General features: G+C 38.9%; 1 protein-coding gene across 1 annotated transcript in view; it reads right to left on the bottom strand.

Moving 5' to 3' along the window:
- LOC134530871 (carboxylic ester hydrolase-like) overlaps positions 1-20,904 on the bottom strand; it is a 30,097-nt gene extending 9,193 nt beyond the window's left edge. Inside the window, exons 1-4 of the mRNA XM_063366137.1 lie at positions 20,829-20,904; positions 15,109-15,249; positions 6,722-6,841; positions 4,923-5,070 (exon numbers count right to left, since the gene is read on the bottom strand). Of these exons, the coding sequence (XP_063222207.1) occupies positions 4,923-5,070; positions 6,722-6,841; positions 15,109-15,249; positions 20,829-20,894 (475 nt within the window). The 5' untranslated portion in view covers positions 20,895-20,904. The remainder of the gene's footprint in view (positions 1-4,922; positions 5,071-6,721; positions 6,842-15,108; positions 15,250-20,828) is intronic.
- Positions 20,905-23,172: the final 2,268 nt, after the last annotated feature.

Genomic DNA, 23,172 nt, shown 5'->3' with positions numbered 1-23,172 from the left:
AATACTCCACCCGAGAGGCGGCTCTCAGAGGCTTAAATACCCTAGCACCCAGGTCGCCGCGCAAGCGCAGAGCTGATGAGGGAGGGAAGCAAGAAAGGAAAGGGAAGGCGGCGAGAAGCGGAGAGTGGAACGAGAAAGAGGGGTAGGATGGTAGTGGCCGTGAAATAAAGTTCATTTCAACATAAAAGAAAAGTATGATGGTTTTCTCCATGTGCTCCCGATTATTCTTATCAATACATTTGCTTCTGATTATACTTATTAATATGTTGATGGTTTTCTCCGTGTGCTCCCGATTATTCTTGTCAATGCGTTTGCTCCTGAATATTCTTGTCAATATGTTTATGGTTTTCTCTGTGTGAGCCTGATTATTCCTGTGGTTTCTTCAAGTGCTTCTGTCTATTCTGAGAAACAGCTCTCTGTATGAAGGATTATTACCTAATGAGTCATTAGATTTTATTTGGAGTTACATTTAATTCGAGAATTTCTGCTACTAAATCAGCAATTGCAATTTTTTTTACCAGGTGAAATTAAAACAAAAAATAAACAACCATTACTCAATCAAATAATATACCATGAAACATCTGTGAACACTAACATGCAAGACGAACTTCCTTGTCCTTGGTGTCTAGGGTAGCCATCCTTCTTTTGCGATGATTAGTGAGCATCCTGCATCCCACTTAAAAGAAATTAATAATATTTACCTGTAAGCAACATGTGGTGTCAACTGTTGACAATAATCAGGACTACTTGTAACAAGTTCTTTGTATGAGGTAACTTAAATCTCGCTGATGAAATAAGAAAAAAATATTCTATTTAAGTAATGGATCTAATTTAAAACACTCAGTTTGCATCTGGCATTAGTCTCAGACTACTAATATGAATCCTGATTCGATGTCTGTCACTGTATCGAAAGGCCACAGGTGTAAAAATTTATCTTGAGAAAGAATGGAAGACAACACGAGAAGAATGACTGTGTTAAAAATCCACTACGCAATATTATAAGTTGTGTTCGATGTAGCAAGTCGTTTACGCGGAGAGAGAGATTAAAAAGACATGACAGAACTTGTAACGTCAAGCCTGCGTACAAGCTAGAGGACAACGATGGATCTACTAGACTAAGGAAGAGTGATCTGCATTAAGACCATAATTTTCCTTTTATTGGGAGAGATTATGATCGTTCCGATCTCGACAAAGAACTTAAATTGAAGGACGTTGATGATTTATGGAAGAATGAAGACAATGGAAAAATCCTTAACATGAAAAGTGAGAATACATTCCCACCGAATTCAAGTAGATCTTTCATTCTTTGTAAAAATGATGGACTCCTAAAAGGGAAGCATGAAGACGATGAAGACACTTCGCCATCATCGATATCGAATTCTTACGGTAATCTAGATGAAGACGATGCCTTCTTCGGTGATTACTACAGTGACTCTGAGGCTGTTGACAAGGGCATAGACTGTGATGAAGCACCTAAAGCTTACAAGATCGAAGAATGTGGCGGTGTCCTGAGACCGAAACGATGGAAACGACGTGTTATAATAAAAAAATCTGATAAAGCTTATTTAGATCACTGGAATGATTGTGATATTAAAAGTATTTATATAAACAAACAAGTAAGATGCTGGTAGCAGAGATTGATTACACATCGTGGAAAGATCCTTGCATATTTGTTGACCGGCTAAGACTTCTACATGGCTCGCTTTGTGCAGGAAACTATTCGTGCATCAAAGAAATATCCTTCTTACTCAAAGAACCGAGTAAAGCTGGCTAAATACAATAATGTCTTATTTTACTTGCATTTGTATAATGTTAAAAAATAAATTAAATATTTAAAGTAAAAATTCAATGTTTTTTTTTTGTATTCTGATTTCTAACTAAGACTTAGTTCTCGTAATACAGCTGCTTTTTTGATTGTGCTTCCAAATGTGCTGCCTTTTTGTTTATGGTGCTTCCAAAAGTGTGCTGCCTTTTTGATTGTGCTTCCAAAATGTGCTGCCTTTATGATTGTGCTTCCAAAATGTGCTGCCTTTTTGATTGTGCTTCGAAAATGTGCTGCCTTTTTGTTTATGGTGCTCCAAATGTGCTGCCTTTTTGATTGTGCTTCCAAAATGTGCTGCTGTTTTGATGATGGTGCTTCCCAAATGTGCTGCCTTTTTGATAGTCGGTGCGTCCAAAATGAGCTTGCTTTTTGTTGATTGTGCTTTCAAATTTCTGCCTTTTAAATTGTTCTTCAAAATGAGTTAATTTTGTTGAAGTGCTTCCAAAATGTGCTGCCTTTTTGTTGATGGTGCTTCCAAAATGTTCTGACTCTTTGATTATGCATCCGAAATGTGCTGTCTTTTTTATTATGCTTCCAAAATGTGCTACCTTTTTGATTGTGCTTTCAAATGTGGTATCTTTTTGTTGATGGTGCTTCCTTTTCGTTGATTGTGCGTAGTGAAATCTGTAGTGGCTGAATATTTACTAGTTCAAAACCTCTTGGTGTTGCTAAAATATTTTTCAAGGTCACTTGATCCTTTAGTATGTATAAAAAATTGCACGATGGTCTAATTGACTGTTTTTAGCTAACAACGAAGAAGGTCATGAGGTTCGGAAATAACTGGTCTATACGTCTGACATTGTTTATGAGCCGGCCTCGCGGTCCGAAGACGATTTTTCTATATGTATAGATGGCTTTGTACATGAACGGTTGAGAGGTTATTCTAAGTATCAAAAACTAGACTTACATGTTAGGCTTAACGGCTACGTATTTAATTCGTCCTACATTGTCGTATATTGTCTTGAGTCGTTTACTTAGAGTGAATAATTGATAATTCCGTGAAAGGTACGTAATGGAATCAAAAATATAAATTTATTTAATATTTAGTAATACTTGACACTGGTCAAGAAGCAAACCGACGACAGTAATCAATCTATTCAATATGTAAATTAGTGAGTGATTTTTTCGCTGAATTTTGGAATTTTTCCGAATTTATGTCAATAAATACAAATGTCCAACATGGTGGGCACATCAGTAAAAATAAATGATTACTGCACTCTAGCGGGTAAGAATTAAACTTTATGTTGGTAGCCTACTCTAGTAGACGTAAACAAGAGTTTGGTCTCCAGGAGACGAAAACAAGATGGTGGCAATGTCCTCTAACAGGTGGTCGCTCCTGGTAGCATATACTGAACACATAATGTCGGATCCATGATGATCTTTAAGGTCAAGGTCAAAGTCAATTTTCAAGGTCAAGGTCCAATTTCAAAGTCAAGGTCAAAGTTCAAGGTCAAGGACAAAGTTCAATTTCATGGTTAAATTTCAAAGTCACGGTCAAAGTTCAAGGTTATGGTCAAAGATCAATGCCTACAGTCGAGGTCAATGGTATGGTGAACAGAAAATTATACTAACATGCCATCAGCACACTCTAGCAGACGAAAACAATATGTTATCCCGCGGACGTAGACAAGATGGCGGACATGATGTCATACCAGATGACGATATATATCTTGCTATTGGTGGTGGTAGGTCAGTCTGTATGTGGCTTCTGTGGAGGAAGATTCTGTCTTTTTTTTTTTTTTTATGCTCTTACCGGCTTCGAACCAAGGACGGGAATCGATCTAATCAATCAGTATTCTAATAAGTTAATTTTTTGTTGAATTTTGAACTTGTTTTCATTAAAATCGGATAGTAAATAAAGATTTCAAGAAGGCGCCTTTCACGATAATTGATTCCGTGGTGACAATTCAAAATGTCGGGTGTGGTGGAAGATGTTGTTATTACTTTTTACTGAGAATTTTTAAATATATTAAAATACTGGTTTATCTCGCCGGAAATAGAACCGATGACCGAAATAGTTTAAATAACTAAACATTTGAAGTAGGCGATTTTTAAAATACTTTTTGGAATTTTTTTCGGAATTTCAATCATTGAAATTACGGATTTTCAAGATGCCAACAGTAACGATAATTACAACAGTTACGTCTTAATACAAGATGGTGGTTTTGTCTCGAACAGGTGATGATATTATTACTCCAAACTAAAAAAAAAAAAAAAATTACAAGTCCGAATATGCATGTTATTTTTATATATACCTTATTTAATTCTCAGTCTGGTAAATGACTCGATTGCCGTGCGGTTAAAGGCATATGTTTTCCAACCTAGAGATCAGAGCTGCGATGGTTCGAATCACAGCGCTTCCAATGTATTTTGCATAAAAATTAAATATAATATGTCGATAAGGACCATAATAGCTCTGGTAGGTAATGGAACAATTACCTTATGTGATGAGACTGAGCGACACTGGCTTTCTCTAGGAACAAACAGCAGAAACAAAGTCGACGGTATCCAAGATTGCGGCCTCCAGTGGAACGGAATAAAAAAAATCATGAGCCTCACAAACACTCTCTAGGAACAAACAGCAGAAACAAAGTCGATGGTATCCAAGATGGCGGCCTCCAGTGGAACAGAAAGAAATCAAGAGCGACCCTGTCGCTCTCTAGGAACATACAGCGGAAACAAGGTCGACGGTATCCTATATGGCAGGCTCCAGTGGAATAGAAAAAAAAATCGATATGGCGACCGTGACGAAAATTACATCATGGGTGAGTGGGGCACTCGATTTAAAGATTGCGGATCCAAGATGGCGGATACAAAATGACCGCCGGGGTCAAGGTCAAAGGTCAACTCCACACTCATCCAAGATGGCCGCCGTGACGTCTCAATCCAAGATGGCCGCCGTGACGTCACATTCAGAGATGTAGCTCGGCACCAGTCACCGGACCCAGGACCCAGTCCCCGCAGCCCCTAAACTATATTACTTTAGTTGATATTAAATATTTAATTATTAATACCTATCCAAATTTGTTTTTTTTCAACAAGAATTTAATTTAATAAAGGATGCCCAAACGATATAATAAAAATGTAACGAGCTTCTTACCAAACACGTTGAGGCGGTAGTTTAAACCCACGAAGACAACTCCGTAGTTAAGAAGCTGCCCTGGCTCGAAGTCCCCTGAACGACCCACAAAAGCTCCGCCGTGGATGTGCACCATGACGGGCAGCAAGGAGGAGTTTTTCGATGGCAGCTGAAAAAATAAAATTTGAGTTTAAAATGTACCAACTGTCATAACCTTAAAGTGTTATTGTTAGTAAAATGACCCTTAAATTTAGGGTGATCGAGCCGGTTTTAGGGCCGAATTTTATTAGCTTGACAGCAATGGCTACTTATAGATTTCGTTAACCTCACTGTGTTTTCATGTTGTATAGGCATGTACATGGTAATTAGAAAAAGTCATTTTTATTCTGAAAGGTAAGCACAGTTTATATATATACAAAATTTATATAAAATATCCTTGCTTGTGAATCTTGCACTATTAAGCAACGGGATTCGGAATTCCTTCACATTATACCCTCACTGTTAATGTATCATAATCGCATCAACATTTCTACGTACAGCTACCCAACTAGAGTGAAAATAAAAGAAGACGAAATAAATAAACTATGAAAACGTCAGATTTATTACTAAAATCTGACTATTATAAAACTGTAAACAACTTATTTAACGATGAATATGTAATACACCTACAAGTAGTATGTTGTAAAAAAACATATTTATAGAGTGTAAAGTTAAAATTGCCTTTTAAATAACAGTATACAACAAATTTTAAATTTTTTTTTCACGAATCAAAGACTGTCATAGTTTGTTTTATGCAAGAGTTTGGGAAGTTTGAACACAGAACATTGTCTCTGTTAAAACGAAAATTTTAAGAAGTCAGTTATTCACCATAACATATAATTAACTTTTTTTTGTTTAAATTGGTGCATATATACTCTTTCTGTCTGAAGATTAAATGGGGAACCATAACTGATTTTACTAATTAGATGTTGCTCAGCCTAATTATGTATTGTTTATTTTTAAAATTGTCTTTATTTTTGGCAGCCATAAAGAAATTTTACTATGTCAGCTATCGAATCGAAGTTACAAAACAACAGAAAATAAAAGGTTTTACATATTTATTTTTTATTTAATTTCTTGAAAACTCAAATTTGTAGGCTTTTGTTAGTGTTGAAATCGAGGTGTCGTATTTTAAATTGAGGTCAAGATCAAGATGAATCCTTGCAGCAACACAACCTCAATTTGTGTTCCCGACTTATTAAAATACTTTTGTATCAGAAAATACAAATGTAATGTACTATAATTCGTTCTAAAACATCCAAAATCCACTTAAAATTAAAAAAAAAAAACCTCCAATGCTACTATAGCCCAGCCTTGACAGCCAGAGCTGTCAATTATGAAAGTTGCGATACTACACAGTCAGCACGTAGGATAGCTGCAATCTATTTACTCGTAGGCGAATCACAAATATTAGCGTGTGAAACTTCTTGAAAGTCGAACCCGACTTGAATTAGTTCATTCACACAGAAAACAAAACCTTACTTTCACAAAAGATTCCTTTGGAAACCAGTTGCCAAGAAATAGTTTATAATACTAAAAGAAATTAATTGTAACTTTGTACACTGCGATCACTATTTTGTAGTGATACAGTTGTTTTCATGTAAATGTACAAATATCTGTAAATTTATATGAATATTTCTGTTCCATTTTACACACACATATATATACACATATACACACCACACACACAGTATACCATGGACCCTGGTACAAGCTATCGGTTAGCAAACCGAATGTCCCAGTGATGGAATAAAGCTAAACGCAAGTTGTATTGTACTTACCTGTGGCGAGTGGACATTCAAGAACAGGCAGTCCTCAGATCCACCCCTGAGCTGTAAGCACATTGGCCCGAAACTAGTTGCGTTCTTCACTCCTGACCACGACTCTGCTTCTTGTGGATCCTGGAAAAATACAGGCCAGTCACATTTGTTATCTAACTCTTTGAGATATGTTATACTATTGCAGCGCTTGTGAACTATAAGTTAGTTTAATGAAGTATTAGCTAACGCATTTAGGGGGGATAGCACAATGATATATTCGTATCCCAGAGCTAGTGTGTAAAAGTTGAATACATGCGCAAAGTACATTTCCTAGTGCGTTTTGACTGAGTTTTAGCAAATAGGCGCTTATATGAAGATTGTATCAGTATTTGAGGCTCAGTGTAATTTTTCGTGCACTGATATTCTCAATGTAAGCCTTTAATTATTTTGTTGCCGACTAAAAGATTTCAATTCAACCTATATCTTGCTAGCAGAAAAGAATTAATTACCTAAGTAAATACAAATATATAAAATGAAAGATTTACTAGAGAGAAGGTTTTTCTGCTGAATTACATGGTGCGACTAAAACATTTTGTCACTGCTGTAGACGGCGAAAATAATTTAGCAAATGATATTAAATATTTAATTCTTACTAAATATCCAGTTTTGTTTTATGTGATAAGAATTTTATTTAATAAAGTATACACAAACTCTATTATAACACAGGCCAATAAATTTAAACTTTGTTTGAAGTAACATAGATGAAAATAGGTGTATATGAAGTATTTTGTAATTATAAATCCGAAAATGATAAGCAGATTACTCTAACACGTATAGCTTTTATGTTACATGGGGTGGGTGGTGGAGGAAATGAAGGAGAAGACATATTTTTACAATCAAATAATTATTAATAATATTTTTTTTAATATAAACATGTAAAGTGTGTTAAATCCATTCAAAGAAATTTATGAGGATTGTGTGAATAAAAAATATATTATATGAGATGTCATTCAGCGACCAAAACTTTCACTTTTTCCTCTTGTGTTCTGTAGTATCATCTCTTTTTAAAACAGCTGTAGTTGCCCAATATTGATGAGTTCCAGCGTCCCTGGTGTCTTGTTTCCATCGTCCTGATGTCCTGGTGAAACATCTCTCCTTTTTCATCGCTTACTGCATCCAAATTTTCCGGAAAATATCCAACTGTGAGTGTATAAAATGCATTTTTAAGGATATGCGACAACCTAGTATTTCATAGGCTTTCAAGAGTTCATCTATGAGGTATTTATAGTTTTCAACTTTCTTGTTGCCCAGAAATCCTTTCACTACACTTACAAAACACTTCGAAGCTGCCAATTCCTTTTCATTTAACTTTTCATGAAAATGGAAATCACCTAGAAGCTTTCTTATTTGAGGTCCATTAAATAAGTTTTATTTTCGTTTTGCATAACTTATTTTAGGAAATATTTATTTTAGGTTCTTGAAAACATTACCTTCTTGGTTCATGGCTTTAACAAAGTTTTTCATTAGTCCAATCCTAATTAGGAGAGGGAAAGAAGCAATTTTTTGGGTTTTCAAGGGAGTCATATTTTATGTTTGAAGTACCAGGTTCAAAATAGGTTCTATGAGGCCAATCTTTCTTACGGAAATGTTCTTTTGATGCCCTACTGTCCCATAGATACAAAAAAAACAGCAATACTTTGTAAAACCCCCTTGAAGTTCTAGCATTATACCTATGACTTTTAAATCCCCACAAATATTCCACTGATATTCATTCATATTTAACGCGATTTAGTATGGTTGCTAAGTTGTCATAGATTTCTTTCATTGTGAATGGGCTAAAGGAATATATGTTTTTTTTGTTTCCATTATGATGGAAGACTGCTTTTAGGCTGTATTTCGATCAATGTATGAAATACACCACTCGGAAGGTACATGTTACATATTAAGCTAATTCATTAAACCATCAATATCACAAAAACACATAGTGATCCTTCCGTGTTATAAAAAACTTGAAACTGTTACATTTCGTTTTCGGTAAAATGAAACAATTTCCATTTACAGGTTCCACTGTTGGAGTCTGGAACCAAGAAGAGTTACGATTTTTATGTTGATAATCCCAGGTCAAGTACCAAATCATTTAATTCATTCTGAGTTATTAAGAGAAGTTCACTGGTAGTTGGTAAAATATTGAGTTACAAGTGGTGTTCTCAGAAAGTTTTGAATCAGATCCTGATGAATTAGAATCACCGAAAAACATGTTGTTCAGGTTTGAAGGCGCAATCGGTACCGGCAGTTCCTGGCTATGAGGAACTGGCCTTACTGCAAAAGGCAAATGTGGATATTGAATTTCGTTCCTTTGCTTTTTTGATATCCCTTCTGTTTTAGTGATACAAAAATATAAATCGCTTACATGGTCAGTAGATTCTCTACACACCATATAAACTGCAAACGGCATAGACTTTTACTTGCGATGCATCTACTGCACTCAAATAACGTGACAACTCACAAAGTAAACATGAGGGGACCAACTTTTATCTTGATCTCCAATTTGGCACTTAAAATATAAAAGATAGGTTTTTTTACTTCCACGGATATAGATCTAGCTTGTGACTTTAAAATAAATCGTCCGCATATATCAAAAAAAACTTATCCGGTGGATTTTTGCAACATCGACGACTAGAACTTGCCATTTTATATAAAATTGACTTAAAACCCTTTAACTCCGGTCGACTTGTGTAGCAGTCGAGACCTGGCTGGTCCCGCTTACCTGTGGACTGCTGTAGTAGTCTGTGCTCTTCCGGCCCCGTCAGACGGTGGACCCACTGTTGCCAACTCCAATAAATCCGAATCACTAGGCTCAATATCAAAAATCGCTAGAAAGTCGCTAAAACTGATTCCACCTGGGTTGGATCCAGGATTTCGTTCTGGGAGGGGCATAAGAGGCCAGTGGTGGTCTAAAAAAAAGGAGGAGGGGGTTGGGTCCGTGAAAAAGTTAGTAAAAATGTGTTGGCAAGTAATTAAATTATAATTAAATAACGCATCGTGTGCAGCAACATACATATAAAAAACTAATGTTTAATTAAGTATGTTATAATCATTGTTTAAATCACAATTGCCAAAAATACTTTAAATATGCAATTGCATTTGTAACAAAAGGTAAAATAGAATTTAAATCAGATTAAAAATATATATGTAAGTTATTCATCATTGTCACTTAATAAATCAAATAATTCTTCGGTCTCATGTTCATCTGACACAGCTGTAGTTGAAGTAAAGGGTTGAACGTCGATCAAAACCAGATGTTGCAGTTTAACGGTTTTTGTTGCAAAAGAATAACTTTTGTTCGTTCCAATGAGTTGCAGCGCTTTCGACGGTATTTCAAAAGATGCACAACATATTTAATTTTTTTTAACTGATTTCTCGACAGGATCAACGTATTAATATTTTTTATGACAATCTATTGCGTTGTTTTGTTTTTATCATGTTCATCGAACTGAATACGCTTTCGACTTTAGCATTTGAATAAGGCAGCGATAGAATAGTGAATACCAATTGTGAAATCTAAGAAAAGGGATTCTCTCCTACGACATTTTTATACTGCAAAACCTCACTCCAAAATCTAACAGTGTTAGTATTGTTATTCCACATAATTAAGTTGATATTATGCCATTCTTTCAGCATATCGTCTATGCAATCGCTACTCAAAGCCAATTCTTTGGCTACATCGGCTATTGCATTATTTTTATTTACTTTTAATGTTTCTTCAACATTTAACATTGAACTTTTCATGATAATGACGTTACTTGGTAGTCTTTGTTGAATCTCCTTTATGAGTTTCAGACTAAATTCAATGCACCTCTTCTTCAAATAATTTTTTTTTGAGACAAACTTGACTCAGACAATTTATGTTCAAACGCAAAACCAAGTTGTGGATTGGTGTACGTACATTCGTTCAAAACGGGAGTTGTCACCAAATCAACAGTTGGAAAAAACAATTTTTTTCCGAGTGATTGCATGAGAAATTCTAGGGTATCAAGTAATTTTGTGGGATCATTGTCTTCACCTTCAAATGCTTATAGTGCTATTTATATGTCCTTTAAAATATTTTTAATTAAAGCATGTAAAGTTGATTTGATTCATCGCAATACATCTTGTACAAAAGATCAGCTGTGTAGCAATTGTCTTGAACCATTAAAAGTGAAAATTTTCGCTCCAGAATCCTGCGTACAACTGGTGCAGTTGAAATTCAACGGGTTGCACAGACTTTCGAATTTTTTAGTGGCTGTTTCCCGCAATTTATCGTCTCATAAATATTGTTATATTATTTTTGTCTTTTGGGAGAAATAGAAATCAATTGTAGGTTTTCCGTACAAGAAACTCTATGTTTATAGGTATGGTATTTACTGAGGTGTGTTAAACCGCAAGTTGTTGAGAATGACATACATAACGAAAAAAAAAAAAAATTAAATTCATGTTCTCTCTTGAGTAGTTAGAAAAGATCATAATTTACTCCGACCATTACAGAAACATTATATGTGCAAATTCCTACCATATTAGCGATTGGGATTTGGAGATACTTCAAGGAATTCACAAGAACAGCAGCCAGATTTTTTGCATCTGCAGTTTCTACTAAGGCGAGCTTGAGAAATGCTGATATAATGGTTTGTTTTTTACACTATAGTACCGTATAACGATTCCTAGTGTTTTTGAAACTGATGCATCTGTGGATTCACCTATTAGTACATTGTATTTTTGATCACCTATATCTTCAACCAATGAATGTGTAGAATATGGAGCTAAAACTTCGGTGAAAAAGTTAGTACACTTTGTACGATGTAATTGCATGTTTTTAGTAGCCTCAACACTGGAAAACACCTGTGCCTAAATGATATACAGCTAAAATAGAAAATGTCCAGTAATAAATAAAGGAAGGACACATTCCGTTCTGCTTGATATTCTTACCGTTGTTTCCGGGACAATTTTAACAGGTTTAAAAGCTTGTGTTTTTTTAATCAGTTTTTTGTTTATGCTTATTAGTTTTTGAATTTGTTTAATATCACTCAATTTAGCATAAAATTCTGTTACATATATTTGACATCTTTCCTTAGATAGTCTTCAAAGACTGGTTTCAGCCATCCCTTGAATTTAGGCTCTGCTTCCCATGTATCTCGATATTTTTTAACGTACTGCTATTTTTCCTGAGGTAAATCCATTATTTAAGCCACCACAACACAAGTTTAAGGACTTTATAATTATTTAAAATGAATTAAAAAGCAAGCGGGCTATGGATATAAAACAATCAACTAAGTCGATATCAATCCGATTGTTCAGCCTTAAAAACATAACAAAATCCGGGGATTCCTCGACCGCATTGCTCTTGTGTTATGAGTTAACATTTCAAAAACAAAATATTGTTGGTCAGAAATATATTTTATTATTATTTAATATACATACGTTTTTTGTCAACTCGAAAAAAAAATAAGTTAAAAGGTTAAACATTTCAAGTCTATATCGATAAGACTAACTGACGATAATACTAGTAGGTAGTGCGTTGTTCTATAGTCAGTGAATTGTTACTCTTAGTCAGTTTAGTACCTACCTACTCTATAGTTTACGTATCCATTGTCTAAAATGTTTTGGTTTGTACTCAGAAATTCGTCTAATAAGTATCTATATATTTTTATCATAAGTTTTTTTTCTTCGCTAAGACTTAAGCAAAAGTCTTCATTTCTAGCAACAAAGTCGCTATATTGGCAACACTGCGGTGGAGTGCTGTAGCATTCGGACCGCTTTCTGCACTTTTGTGCGAAGTGCTGTGGAAGCTTGACCTTGGTATTATCTAGCGCATGTTTCACGAGTCATTAGTAACTATTGGAGCCGCTAGATAGCCGTGGTTTACAGTTTAGAGCTGGTTCACTAGAATCTTTTCCGAGTATATTTTAGGAGCCGACGCGTCACCGTGAGGGACAATATTTCTTCCCGGAATGTCGAGATTTATCGTTTAATCGATCTTTATTAAATTTTCCGTATATAAAACTGCCCTTAAAGGTTCGTATAATACTGTGGGAAACCTCCCTTTACGATATTGTGGTAAATATTACATTTTCCAGTCCAAAGTCATGTACAAATAATGTCAATGACTATTATAAAAGGACAAGCAGTTGCTTGTAAATGGGACATGCTAGGCTATTTCTGTGAAAAAGGGTTTTGATTAAATACATAAAGGAACTAAAAAATAGCATTCTTATCACTGTTACAAAAATCATGTCGACCAGTGTAATTTGGGTACCTACACTATAAGTGTAAATCATAATAGAATTATGTAAACTAAGCTTTAGACTGGGGTCGCCAAAATAAGCTTTCTACAACAGTGTTACAAACTCTTACTAACCTTATTATAACTTGCCACTGCCCGGCGGTCCCGTGACAGAACCGGCTTGAACGTAGTGACGCGGAAGTAATTTACAATTGAAATATAGACTTGTTCCAGGAGGGCGCCAGGTTAGCCCGGGCGTCTAACCCCAGGGTTGGTGTGGATCACCGGTCCCAGTGTGGCTCACTAAGCTCGGTGACTGAACCAGATGGTGAAGACTCTACTAACTAACGGCATTCCTGAGCGCTCCCTTCTCCGCATATGTAGTTGATTCCTAAGTAGTTTGGGCAAACTACTGAGTAAAACAAACTTTTGGCGGGCGTGGTTTTATTCACAGGAGCCGATGGACAGGTACTAAGCCTGTGTCGGTATACTACAATTTACACTGGAAACACTGTTAACACATGTTGCATTTCACGTTACTCGTCTACGCCCTCTGGTGGCCGTCCCGCTATAGAAAGATTGCGATACGAATCAGTCGGCTCTGTACTCTTTTCAAAACTCCATGGGGCGTTCTCGCGGCGAAGGAGGAGTTACGGCGAGAGGGTCACACGCTGCACCGCAAACTGGACCAGGTATTTGTGGTGAATTAAGTACCGAAGGTTTTTGTTGATTAATAAGATTTACTGTCACACAGAACTCAGTGATGTACGCATTAGAGCTTCCACACGTGACGTCAGCCTTGTACAGCGAACTCCTGAGGACTCGCCGCAAGAGCTGTGCAGCGGGAGAGGAGAGGGATAGCGCCCTCGCGCGCCACATCCATACAGCACTAATAAATATTTTAACATCTAAAACTCTTACAATTTACTTTGTTAAATTCTCCAAGTGGGAAACGACTGACAGAAGGTCTAAATATGTGCGTTTATCTATATGGTATTTTTTTATATGAAAAACACCAGTCAAACCAGAAACTGTTCGTCGCGTATGGGCTACTATGGTTACCTGGAGCCAGACTATTTATTTATTATTAAAACACTCAGTGAGCACTACGTATTAAATCTGTCCTGGGGCCGCAAACGATATTAAGGCGTTCGTCAAACCAGTTATATACTCTTAAAGGGACACACGCATACTTAACGATGCACTTTATTTTGTGAATATTATGAGTTTACATAAATTCTTACGGGAATTAAATACACTGGTACTCATACGAGTGCCTAACACACAGCACGGTGCACTTACTAGTTGCGGACACAATCACAAACTTGACTCGTGCGGACGTGATGAGAGGGTGCGTTCCGCCAGCGGAGACTGGTACTGGCGGGGTGGAGACCGGGCTTTACTATCATAGCAGGTACGACGCCAAACTAAATATTCGTGGAAAGTTGGTACCACGGACAGCCATAAACAACTTTCAGTTTAGAATAAATTAAGGTCTATGTATACTGAAGATATAGCTGTACGGAAATCAAACTTTGCATTGAAGTTCACAAGTTAAATATTATAAAGTATATGAGCACAATAAATACAAGAAATAAAATAACATTTTCATTGCAACGAATTTATGACCATTTTATATATCAGCTGTAGAAATTAGTACGCACAAACTGAAAAGTATTTTTTATGTGCAGTAAATGGCATGGTATTTTACGACTATCGGATGAAGTATTAAAATAACAACCCCCACATAGCATTTATTCTTAGGCTAAGTTTGCAGAGTTAAAAGATTTGTTACTGTGCTAGCCTATCATAAGACCTTGATTCAAGCATATTTCAAGCTCAGTTTTGATAACTATGACATGGACCTGCATTCGCAAGCTTGCAGTGAGAGTGAATAACGCTAGCCAAGATAACGTTTCAAATAAACATAAATTAAAGTTTGTTGTAAGCTTGAATCAAGCTCGTTCCAGCTTTCTCTAAGCTTGTTGCAGCAAACCTGCATCAATCTGAACGCTTAGAGACTAGTAAACTTGCAGGCTTGTATTAGCTTGCTTGCTGCAAGCAATACCTACAATAATAAGCTATCATAAGGTATTTAAAAAGAGGTCCTAAATAGTTTGTACCAGTGATGAAGCTACTGATGAAAACTTACCGTAAATCGAAGGTTCCCCACAGGCGGCTTTGCGTACGGGATGCCCAGGAACTTGTAGTACTTGGTGCCGTCAGCCGTGATGGCAGACATCCCGCGGACAGTGCCTTGTGCTGTCTGCACCGTAGGCGAGGCATCGTAGCCCTGAGGAACAACAGCCAACATAGTGCAGTTACATCTACAACACACGGGACATTGTGCGGGGCAGGAGTCGAGATAATATAGTTTAAGGATGCTGTGCGTGTCTTTCAAGGAAGTACAACCTAGCTAAAATCGACCTAAAAGTGTCAGTTGGATGTGCAGGGGAAAGGTTTTGTTGAGTAAAAAGCGTTAATTATCATGGAATGAAGAACTTGTCATGTCCACCATTTTGGCCTCGGCTGGTATGATAGCACAAGCCCCAAGTGCGCCACCCCTCCTACACAATCTATGGGCAGGAAATTTAGTTCGCCACCCGCCCCTAGATGGCAGACAAAGGGGAATGTAAATTAAGGTAACTTTGTCTACCTGCCCCGCCTAATTCAGGACAAATATATAAATATATAGTGTTGTGACAAGAAAACTGTTAATGATACAAGTGAATGTAAAGAGTATTGTAATTCGAATATGTATGCACAGGAAGGGTACAGATGTGCCCTCCCTACTGAATATGTACATACATTGTATATTTACCCTGGCTGAGCTAAGCCAGGCAGAAAGCTCTTCCCAGTAATCCTGGGTAAATAAAAGTGGCAAGAATACTTGAGCAGTATTATTTAGGCAGTGACCTCCCTGGAGGACCGCTCCTACCCCCACCCCCTCTGGTAGGTAGCGACCTCTCTGAAGGACCGCTCCTACCCCTTCCCTCCTCTGGTAGGCAGCGACCTCTCTGCAGGACCGCTCCTACTCCTTCCCTCCTCCGGTAGGCAGCGACCTCTCTGGGGGACCGCTCCTACCTCTCCCTTCTCTTGGGCAGCGACCCCTGCTTGGGGACCGCTCCCGCTCCTCCCTGTGCCCCTCCCAGAAGCCCGGGACAAGTCAATTTGGCGCCCAACGTGGGGCCAGTCAGCTTGGATAACCTGAGGACCTCGCCCTGATTCTACGAGAGCTATCAGCACAGCCGGAACCACATCCACTTCCAGGAGTGCAGAAAACACCTGGTGGCGCCCAACCCAACTGAAGGATGTCTTCTGGATCCTGTGCCGCACCTCGCTGCAGTGCACCGGATGGACCCAGCATTCCCTGTGTATGCTGCAATGCCCAGTTTCACCTACAATGCCTTGGTATCGTGGAACAAGTCAGTGAACAGGCATATATCCACATATGCCAGCCCTGCAGACAACTTCTGGTAGAGAAGAAGCCAACAGTTCCAGCTCCCCGGCGCTGCTTCGCGCCGAACTGCCCGGAGACAGCCCTAGTCATCGTCACCTGCCAGGCCTGCCAGCGCGACTACCATCTCGCCTGTCTAGGCTGGGAAGACACACCACTGGACCTTGCTGGGATGTCGTTTACCTGCGCCCAGTGTAGAGTGAATCCCAGTTTACCTTCAAGTACAGGATCTGCAAGTGTACCTCGGCCCTTTAGAGGGCAGGATCATGAGGACCCTGTGCAAGACCAGATAGGCCCATTACTACTTGGGGATGCCTCTAGATGGTGGAATAACCATGAAGGGCTGTATGACACCTGGGAAGAGTTCACAGGGGGCTTCCTGAACCATTTTGGAAACCAATCAAGACTGGCAAAGCTTACTGCCCAATTATATGGTACCAAACAAAAGGAAGGAGAGGATGTCGAAAGTTTCTTACTACAGAAAAGGAAACTTTATAAGAGGCTACACCCAGGGAGAGACCCAAATGAATTTCTTCCTACCTTGTTGGAGCTGGTGCGGCCCAACCTACGGCCATTTCTACGGCATCCGCCTCCCGAGAATTTATCCGAACTTATGGTTCGAGCCACTGCCGTGCAGCGAGACTGTCTCGAAACTAGGGGCACTGTAACAAGTAAACCTTGTTCACCACCAACCCTGGTACAAGAATATGCTACCCCCAACAAAAGGTTGCCGAAGTGTTGGCACTGCCCTGAACAACACTTTCACAAAGACTGCCCAGTGTTCCGCTGCCAACAGTCTGAAAGGAACAGCCTCAACACAGTAGACCCCTGGAGGGAAAGAGTGGTGCCAACGAGCCCTACCCCTACACCGAAGGTAGAAGACCTCAACTCCCAAGCTCGGCTCGAAGGTAGACCGACCCCGAGCCTTATGTGCGTACAGCACCACCCACAACCAGAACTGCCAAGAGTCAAGGTGCAACTGGACTCACAGAACATTCAGGCTCTTATCGACTCAGCCGCCACCACTAATTATGTGCGCGAGAGTGTGGTGTAGATAATAGGGACCCCTATTAATTCCCAACCCCAAATGGCACAGCTTGCCACCCAGGGATCCACCATGACCTTACTGGGCAATGCTGTGGTACAATGCTGCATAGCCGATATGGAGATGGAGATCCCATGTTTAGTCGCAAAGGACCTTCGAGAAGAACTTGTGCTGGGCCAAGATTGGCTCACGCAGCAGCAGGCGATATTGGACTTTGAAGATCAAACTATGCACTTCGGACGAACGTCCCGCCGGACTCTTGACTGGGGCACCAAAGGAATGGGTGACCTGAATGCCCCTAATCAAAGTGGTGGTAACCCTAATCCTGGAATCTGCACTGAACAACACAGAGACCAACCGATGGTTGTGTTGACGCAAGGGGACCAGAGACCTCAAGAAACTCCTTCCCTTCGCTCTGCCACAACCAAGCTAAGCCAAAATAACTCGGGCAGTGGTTTTCAGTGGTGCCAGAAAGGAGGAACCCCAAAGGGGAAATCGACCATGCAGTCATGGAGACAGCCGCTGAGCGACGCCCTCTCAAAGGCAAGATGCCACTGGAAGAAAGAGCCTTTTCCAGACTGAGGAATATGGTTTCCCCAGAACAGGATTCACCTGCAGCCATGGAGACGGAAAACAGATCTGTCCAAAAACCCCGAACCCCAGGAACCTACTAACCCCTCTTCACCAGGACAACTACCTCCAGGACCCTACGACCATGGGAACGGCTGGGCAGACCAGCCCGCTACCGTCTATCCTCCACATAGTGTAGTGGCCAGTGTAGAGGAGCCAGCCCTGGGACTGAAGCCCAGCGTGCTGACTCCTGGCATGTGCAACGATCCCAGTCAAGGCCACAGAGGGAGGGGGGCGAATTGTCATGTCCACCATTTTGGCCTCGGCTGGTATGATAGCACAAGCCCCAAGTGCGCCACCCCTCCTACACAATCTATGGGCAGGAAATTTAGTTCGCCACCCGCCCCTAGATGGCAGACAAAGGGGAATGTAAATTAAGGTAACTATGTCTACCTGCCCCGCCTAATTCAGGACAAATATATAAATATATAGTGTTGTGACAAGAAAACTGTTAATGATACAAGTGAATGTAAAGAGTATTGTAATTCGAATATGTATGCACAGGAAGGGTACAGATGTGCCCTCCCTACTGAATATGTACATACATTGTATATTTACCCTGGCTGAGCTAAGCCAGGCAGAAAGCTCTTCCCAGTAATCCTGGGTAAATAAAAGTGGCAAGAATACTTGAGCAGTATTATTTAGGCAGTGACCTCCCTGGAGGACCGCTCCTACCCCCACCCCCTCTGGTAGGTAGCGACCTCTCGGAAGGACCGCTCCTACCCCTTCCCTCCTCTGGCAGGCAGCGACCTCTCTGCAGGACCGCTCCTACTCCTTCCCTCCTCCGGTAGGCAGCGATCTCTCTGGGGGACCGCTCCTACCTCTCCCTTCTCTTGGGCAGCGACCCCTGCTTGGGGACCGCTCCCGCTCCTCCCTGTGCCCCTCCCAGAAGCCCGGGACAAATCAAACTCCAGGTTGGCTTACCTTTCATCATAACATCTTTTAAGTTTCCATAATTGTTCAGTAAACACTGATTGTGTAAGCAATGTTTTAGGGGGGGGGGCGGATGTTTTTGAACCACTTATATAGAATATTATTAATTGATAGAGACCTGCAAAATTCGCGGTTGCGATGACCTTCAGGATAGACTGCACTTACCCCTGTACACTCGGGCAAATAACGCAAGTTCATTGGCTGCCGACTTGTAAGTCGTCTCAGCTGGTTTGTCTGTGATTCGATCCTTCTTTGGTTGTGGGTATATAACTGGTTGAGATTCGTCCAGATGAACAGTAAGCCAATATCAAAATTATCTAAGAAATTAGTGTTTGAATCCTAGCCTATCACCGAATGAATCCGCGAATTTTGCAGGTCTCTATTAATTGATTACATCAATTCTACCTATTGTAATGCCATAAACCAAGAAAGCAGTCGTAACGAGAATTTCAACAGCTGTGATTCGAAATGGAGGCTATGACTTCTTAATAATAACTAGTGGAAAACAAAATGGTAGAAAGTTATAGAATCCAATATGGTGGAAAGTTCTAGAAAACAAAATGGCCGAAAATTCTAGAATCCAAAATGGCGATCGGAAATAATGTTATCAAATATGGCGGTAGGAAATGTAATCCAAAATGGTTGTCGGAAATGATGTAATCTAAGATGGCTGTGGGAAATGATGTAATCCAAGATGTCGGCAGGGTCATCCAAGATGGCGGCCGGAAATGATGTAATACAATAAGGTGGTGGGAAATTACGTAATCCAATATGGCGGTAGGAAATGACGTAACCCAAAATGGCGGCTATGATGTAATCGGTCAAAGGTCATAACAGTGACATCAGAGGTCCAAGGTCACACATCCTGAATCCTGAATCCTGCACCCGGCACCCCTGTGCTCGGACTTACTAAATCTAACTACTACTAGCCTACATATATAGAATGTAGGCATATGTACTGGGTTAGCAAAATAATTACAGTCCTTTTATTTTGTGATTTTTATTGTTCTGAATCAGAATACTGCAGTGAGTATTTTTTGATTTATTTAAAGAATTTTTGAATAAGTTCTTTGTTATTCACATCAGATGTTATAATGTGAAAATATAATTTGTGTAAGTCGTTAATTGGTTTCTGAAAGAAATGAGCGTTTAGATAATTAATACTGGGACTGAAAAGCGATATTGCAGCGTGGAAGGACAAGACGTAAAGTTATATAATGTAAGTGTTAATAATAAAAACTACTAGTAATAAAATATATTTATAAGAGCATTTTATCACTATCAGTTCATAACTATTGATGTTTTACAACTACTCGCGTCATACGATTTATCCAGACAAGAATATATTCTTGCGACTTTTTTTTGTGTTTACACATAAATATTAAATTGATAATATTTTGTCTGTATCAGACATACGAATACAGCCTAGAACGCCTTATACCTATACATACTGTTATTTTTGTATTGTCTTTTCCAAGATGGTAGCCATATTAAAACATTTGACAAGACACTATTACAGTTCTTCGCCAATATTCTACGAAACTATCATTATTTGACGTCGTGCACATTTTAAAGTACTAGTTATGAACTATGAAAAGAGTGTACACATCAATCAGACCAAAAAAAGTTATTTGAGTTTGCAATAATTATAACTTGAATAATGCGATAACTGTGTTCACCATGAAACCGTAAAGCATTTCTCTTTGCAAACAGCCGTTCAGGGCTGGAGACTGCGCTACTCTAAGAACGGCCTGTAGTTCTCACGTGCAAGCCAGGGCGCAGCAGTGTCGGGCAGTGTCGGGCTTACCTCCTGGCAGCGGACAGTTGCCGCGAAGGCGACGAGGCCGAGTACGAGAAGTGACCACGACGCCATCTTGCCTGCGAGTGACTCCTGCTCAGCGCCGCGCCACTTTTAAACCGTACACCGAGTGTTGAGATTCGCTGCGCTGATAAAACTTGAATAAGACGACACTCAAAAAAATGATAACGAGTTTATGGTTATCCACTTATCAAACAAGTAACAGTACGTGGTCATCACTACGCATTTCGACCAACAGCACAAAGTGGAATACCAATCTATTTAAAATTTCGGCAAAAAAAACTTATTTTAAAATTGTTTTGTGGATTATATAACTGTTTCGAGTAATGTTTTACTAGTTTCAAAGGTATCAATGTTTAGCTAAGTCGAATACGAGACTGCAAGAAACATTTATGTGACCAGATGTCATTGTGTCTTTTGTCACATGCGACACGTGTGTTGTCGGTTGCCAGGCATTGTGCACTTCACAGCGAAGAGCGGGCGGGCTAGGCGGCCCTGGATAGAGCATTACGTGGCGGTGGTGTCGGAAAATGGACAGGAAAATATGTGAGCTAGGCCTTCGGTTGGAGTAGTCGAAGATACCTGAAATGACGAACTCTATGCATTCAGCTAAATCTCATGTTTTATGATTGTCCAAAATTCGCTTCCTAATGGTCTGAAAGATAGGAAAGTGTTATTTTATCCATTATATATAAAACTGAAACGAGAAATAATAAAATCGTACATTTATTTTACATTAAAGTTTAAGTGGCTTTTATAATACCACTTTCAAAATCAACAATTTAGTTATGAGTGAACACTTATATGTACATTAAATGTTTTTGCGACTAACGCGTTTCGTAGGGATGTTTGGAATCGATCACATATTTTTATTATAATATTACAATATTGGCACCATCCTGAAATTTGCGGGAGAAAATCCTCAGGTGGTGAGCTACTGTAAAGAAAAATGTGGTCATGGGAGTGAAGTTCAGTTACTAACGGCAGTACGTTGAAGGTTTATCTTTTTCAAGTGTGGCAAGCATGGCCCATGGGAAGAAAATTTTTGATTATTAAAAAATAAAATAATATCTAGAATTATTAATTTTTCCCTTTATTAATTGTTTTAAATTAACAAAGTTAATTGTTTGGACACGATTAAAGACCTTGCAATCAAGTTACTGAATCTTCAAAAGAATCTCCTCAACAATGGTTTTATGAATATATTTTTTTTACAAGTTTACACCAATCGTCAGTGGGACGTTGCAAATAGTGTGGAACATACTCACCTTTCTGCAATGGGTATACCATGGTGACCAGAGGTACTTATATTATGGGGAATCATTTAAGCATTGTGTCTACGAGACGAGTGGCTGATGAACACCCCGATCCGTTTACCAAGGTGACATGAAACACTTTACCATTATCATTCATCTATCGATGTCTTGATATTTACAGACACTCATAATTATTGAGGTGATCATCATGACACTTTTTGTGGTATTGGTATCTTCAAGAAACTGTTCACTTGGAATTAAAATGTGTTATGCAGGTTCTCTATATCCTTTGCCATAATTAAAACTTTATGTGTGTAGAAAATATGAAGCACTGCTAAGTGTTAAAATTTTTAATTTACGAACTAATGCTATTTTTAAATTACTGATTATTTGATTTTAAGGTAATAATACATTATTTTTAAGGTTAGTTATTACTGTCAGCTTATTTGACGAAGCATGTAAGTTATTTATGCAGGTAAGTTATTTATTTTGTTATAAATATATTCCCTATGTTTGAATGACACCCATCCAATTACAACACTGATTCCAATTGGACAATATATTTGGTTTGTAAATAAAGGTTAGGCATTGGTTATTAAGCATAAAAAAATATAGTTAGCTATTATTTAAAAGAGATGTGACGAAGCGTACTGAGTAGTATATGAATGGGGCTCCTGCGGCTGGCTTCTGGCTGTGGAGTGGGAAGCCGAGCCATATCTCTGACGTCACGTCCATCTCTGACGTCACGTCCATCTCTGACGTCACGGCGGCCATCTTGGATGACCTTGACCTTTGACCTTGACCCCGGCGGCCATATTGGATCCGCCATTTTGGATGACGTCACTTTGTTTTCTCGAACTTTCCGCCATTTTGTTTTCCGCCATTCTGGATTATGACGTCACCGTTGCAATTTTCGTTACGCCCGCCATCTTTAACTTTTTTATTTATTATCCGATTTTAATGAAAAAATTTTAAAATTTATAAAAAAATTCAATTAATAAAATTTTAATATATATTTTTTTTAAAAAACGAACATTTACGACACGGAGCTCGGAGTCCTCGGTTCGAACCCGACG

This window comes from Bacillus rossius, chromosome 3 (assembly GCF_032445375.1).
Source record: "Bacillus rossius redtenbacheri isolate Brsri chromosome 3, Brsri_v3, whole genome shotgun sequence".
Classification (NCBI taxonomy): Eukaryota; Metazoa; Arthropoda; class Insecta; order Phasmatodea; family Bacillidae; genus Bacillus; species Bacillus rossius.
The sequence above is the reverse complement of the archived record's forward strand: the minus strand, read 5'-3'. Positions and strand labels throughout refer to the sequence as shown.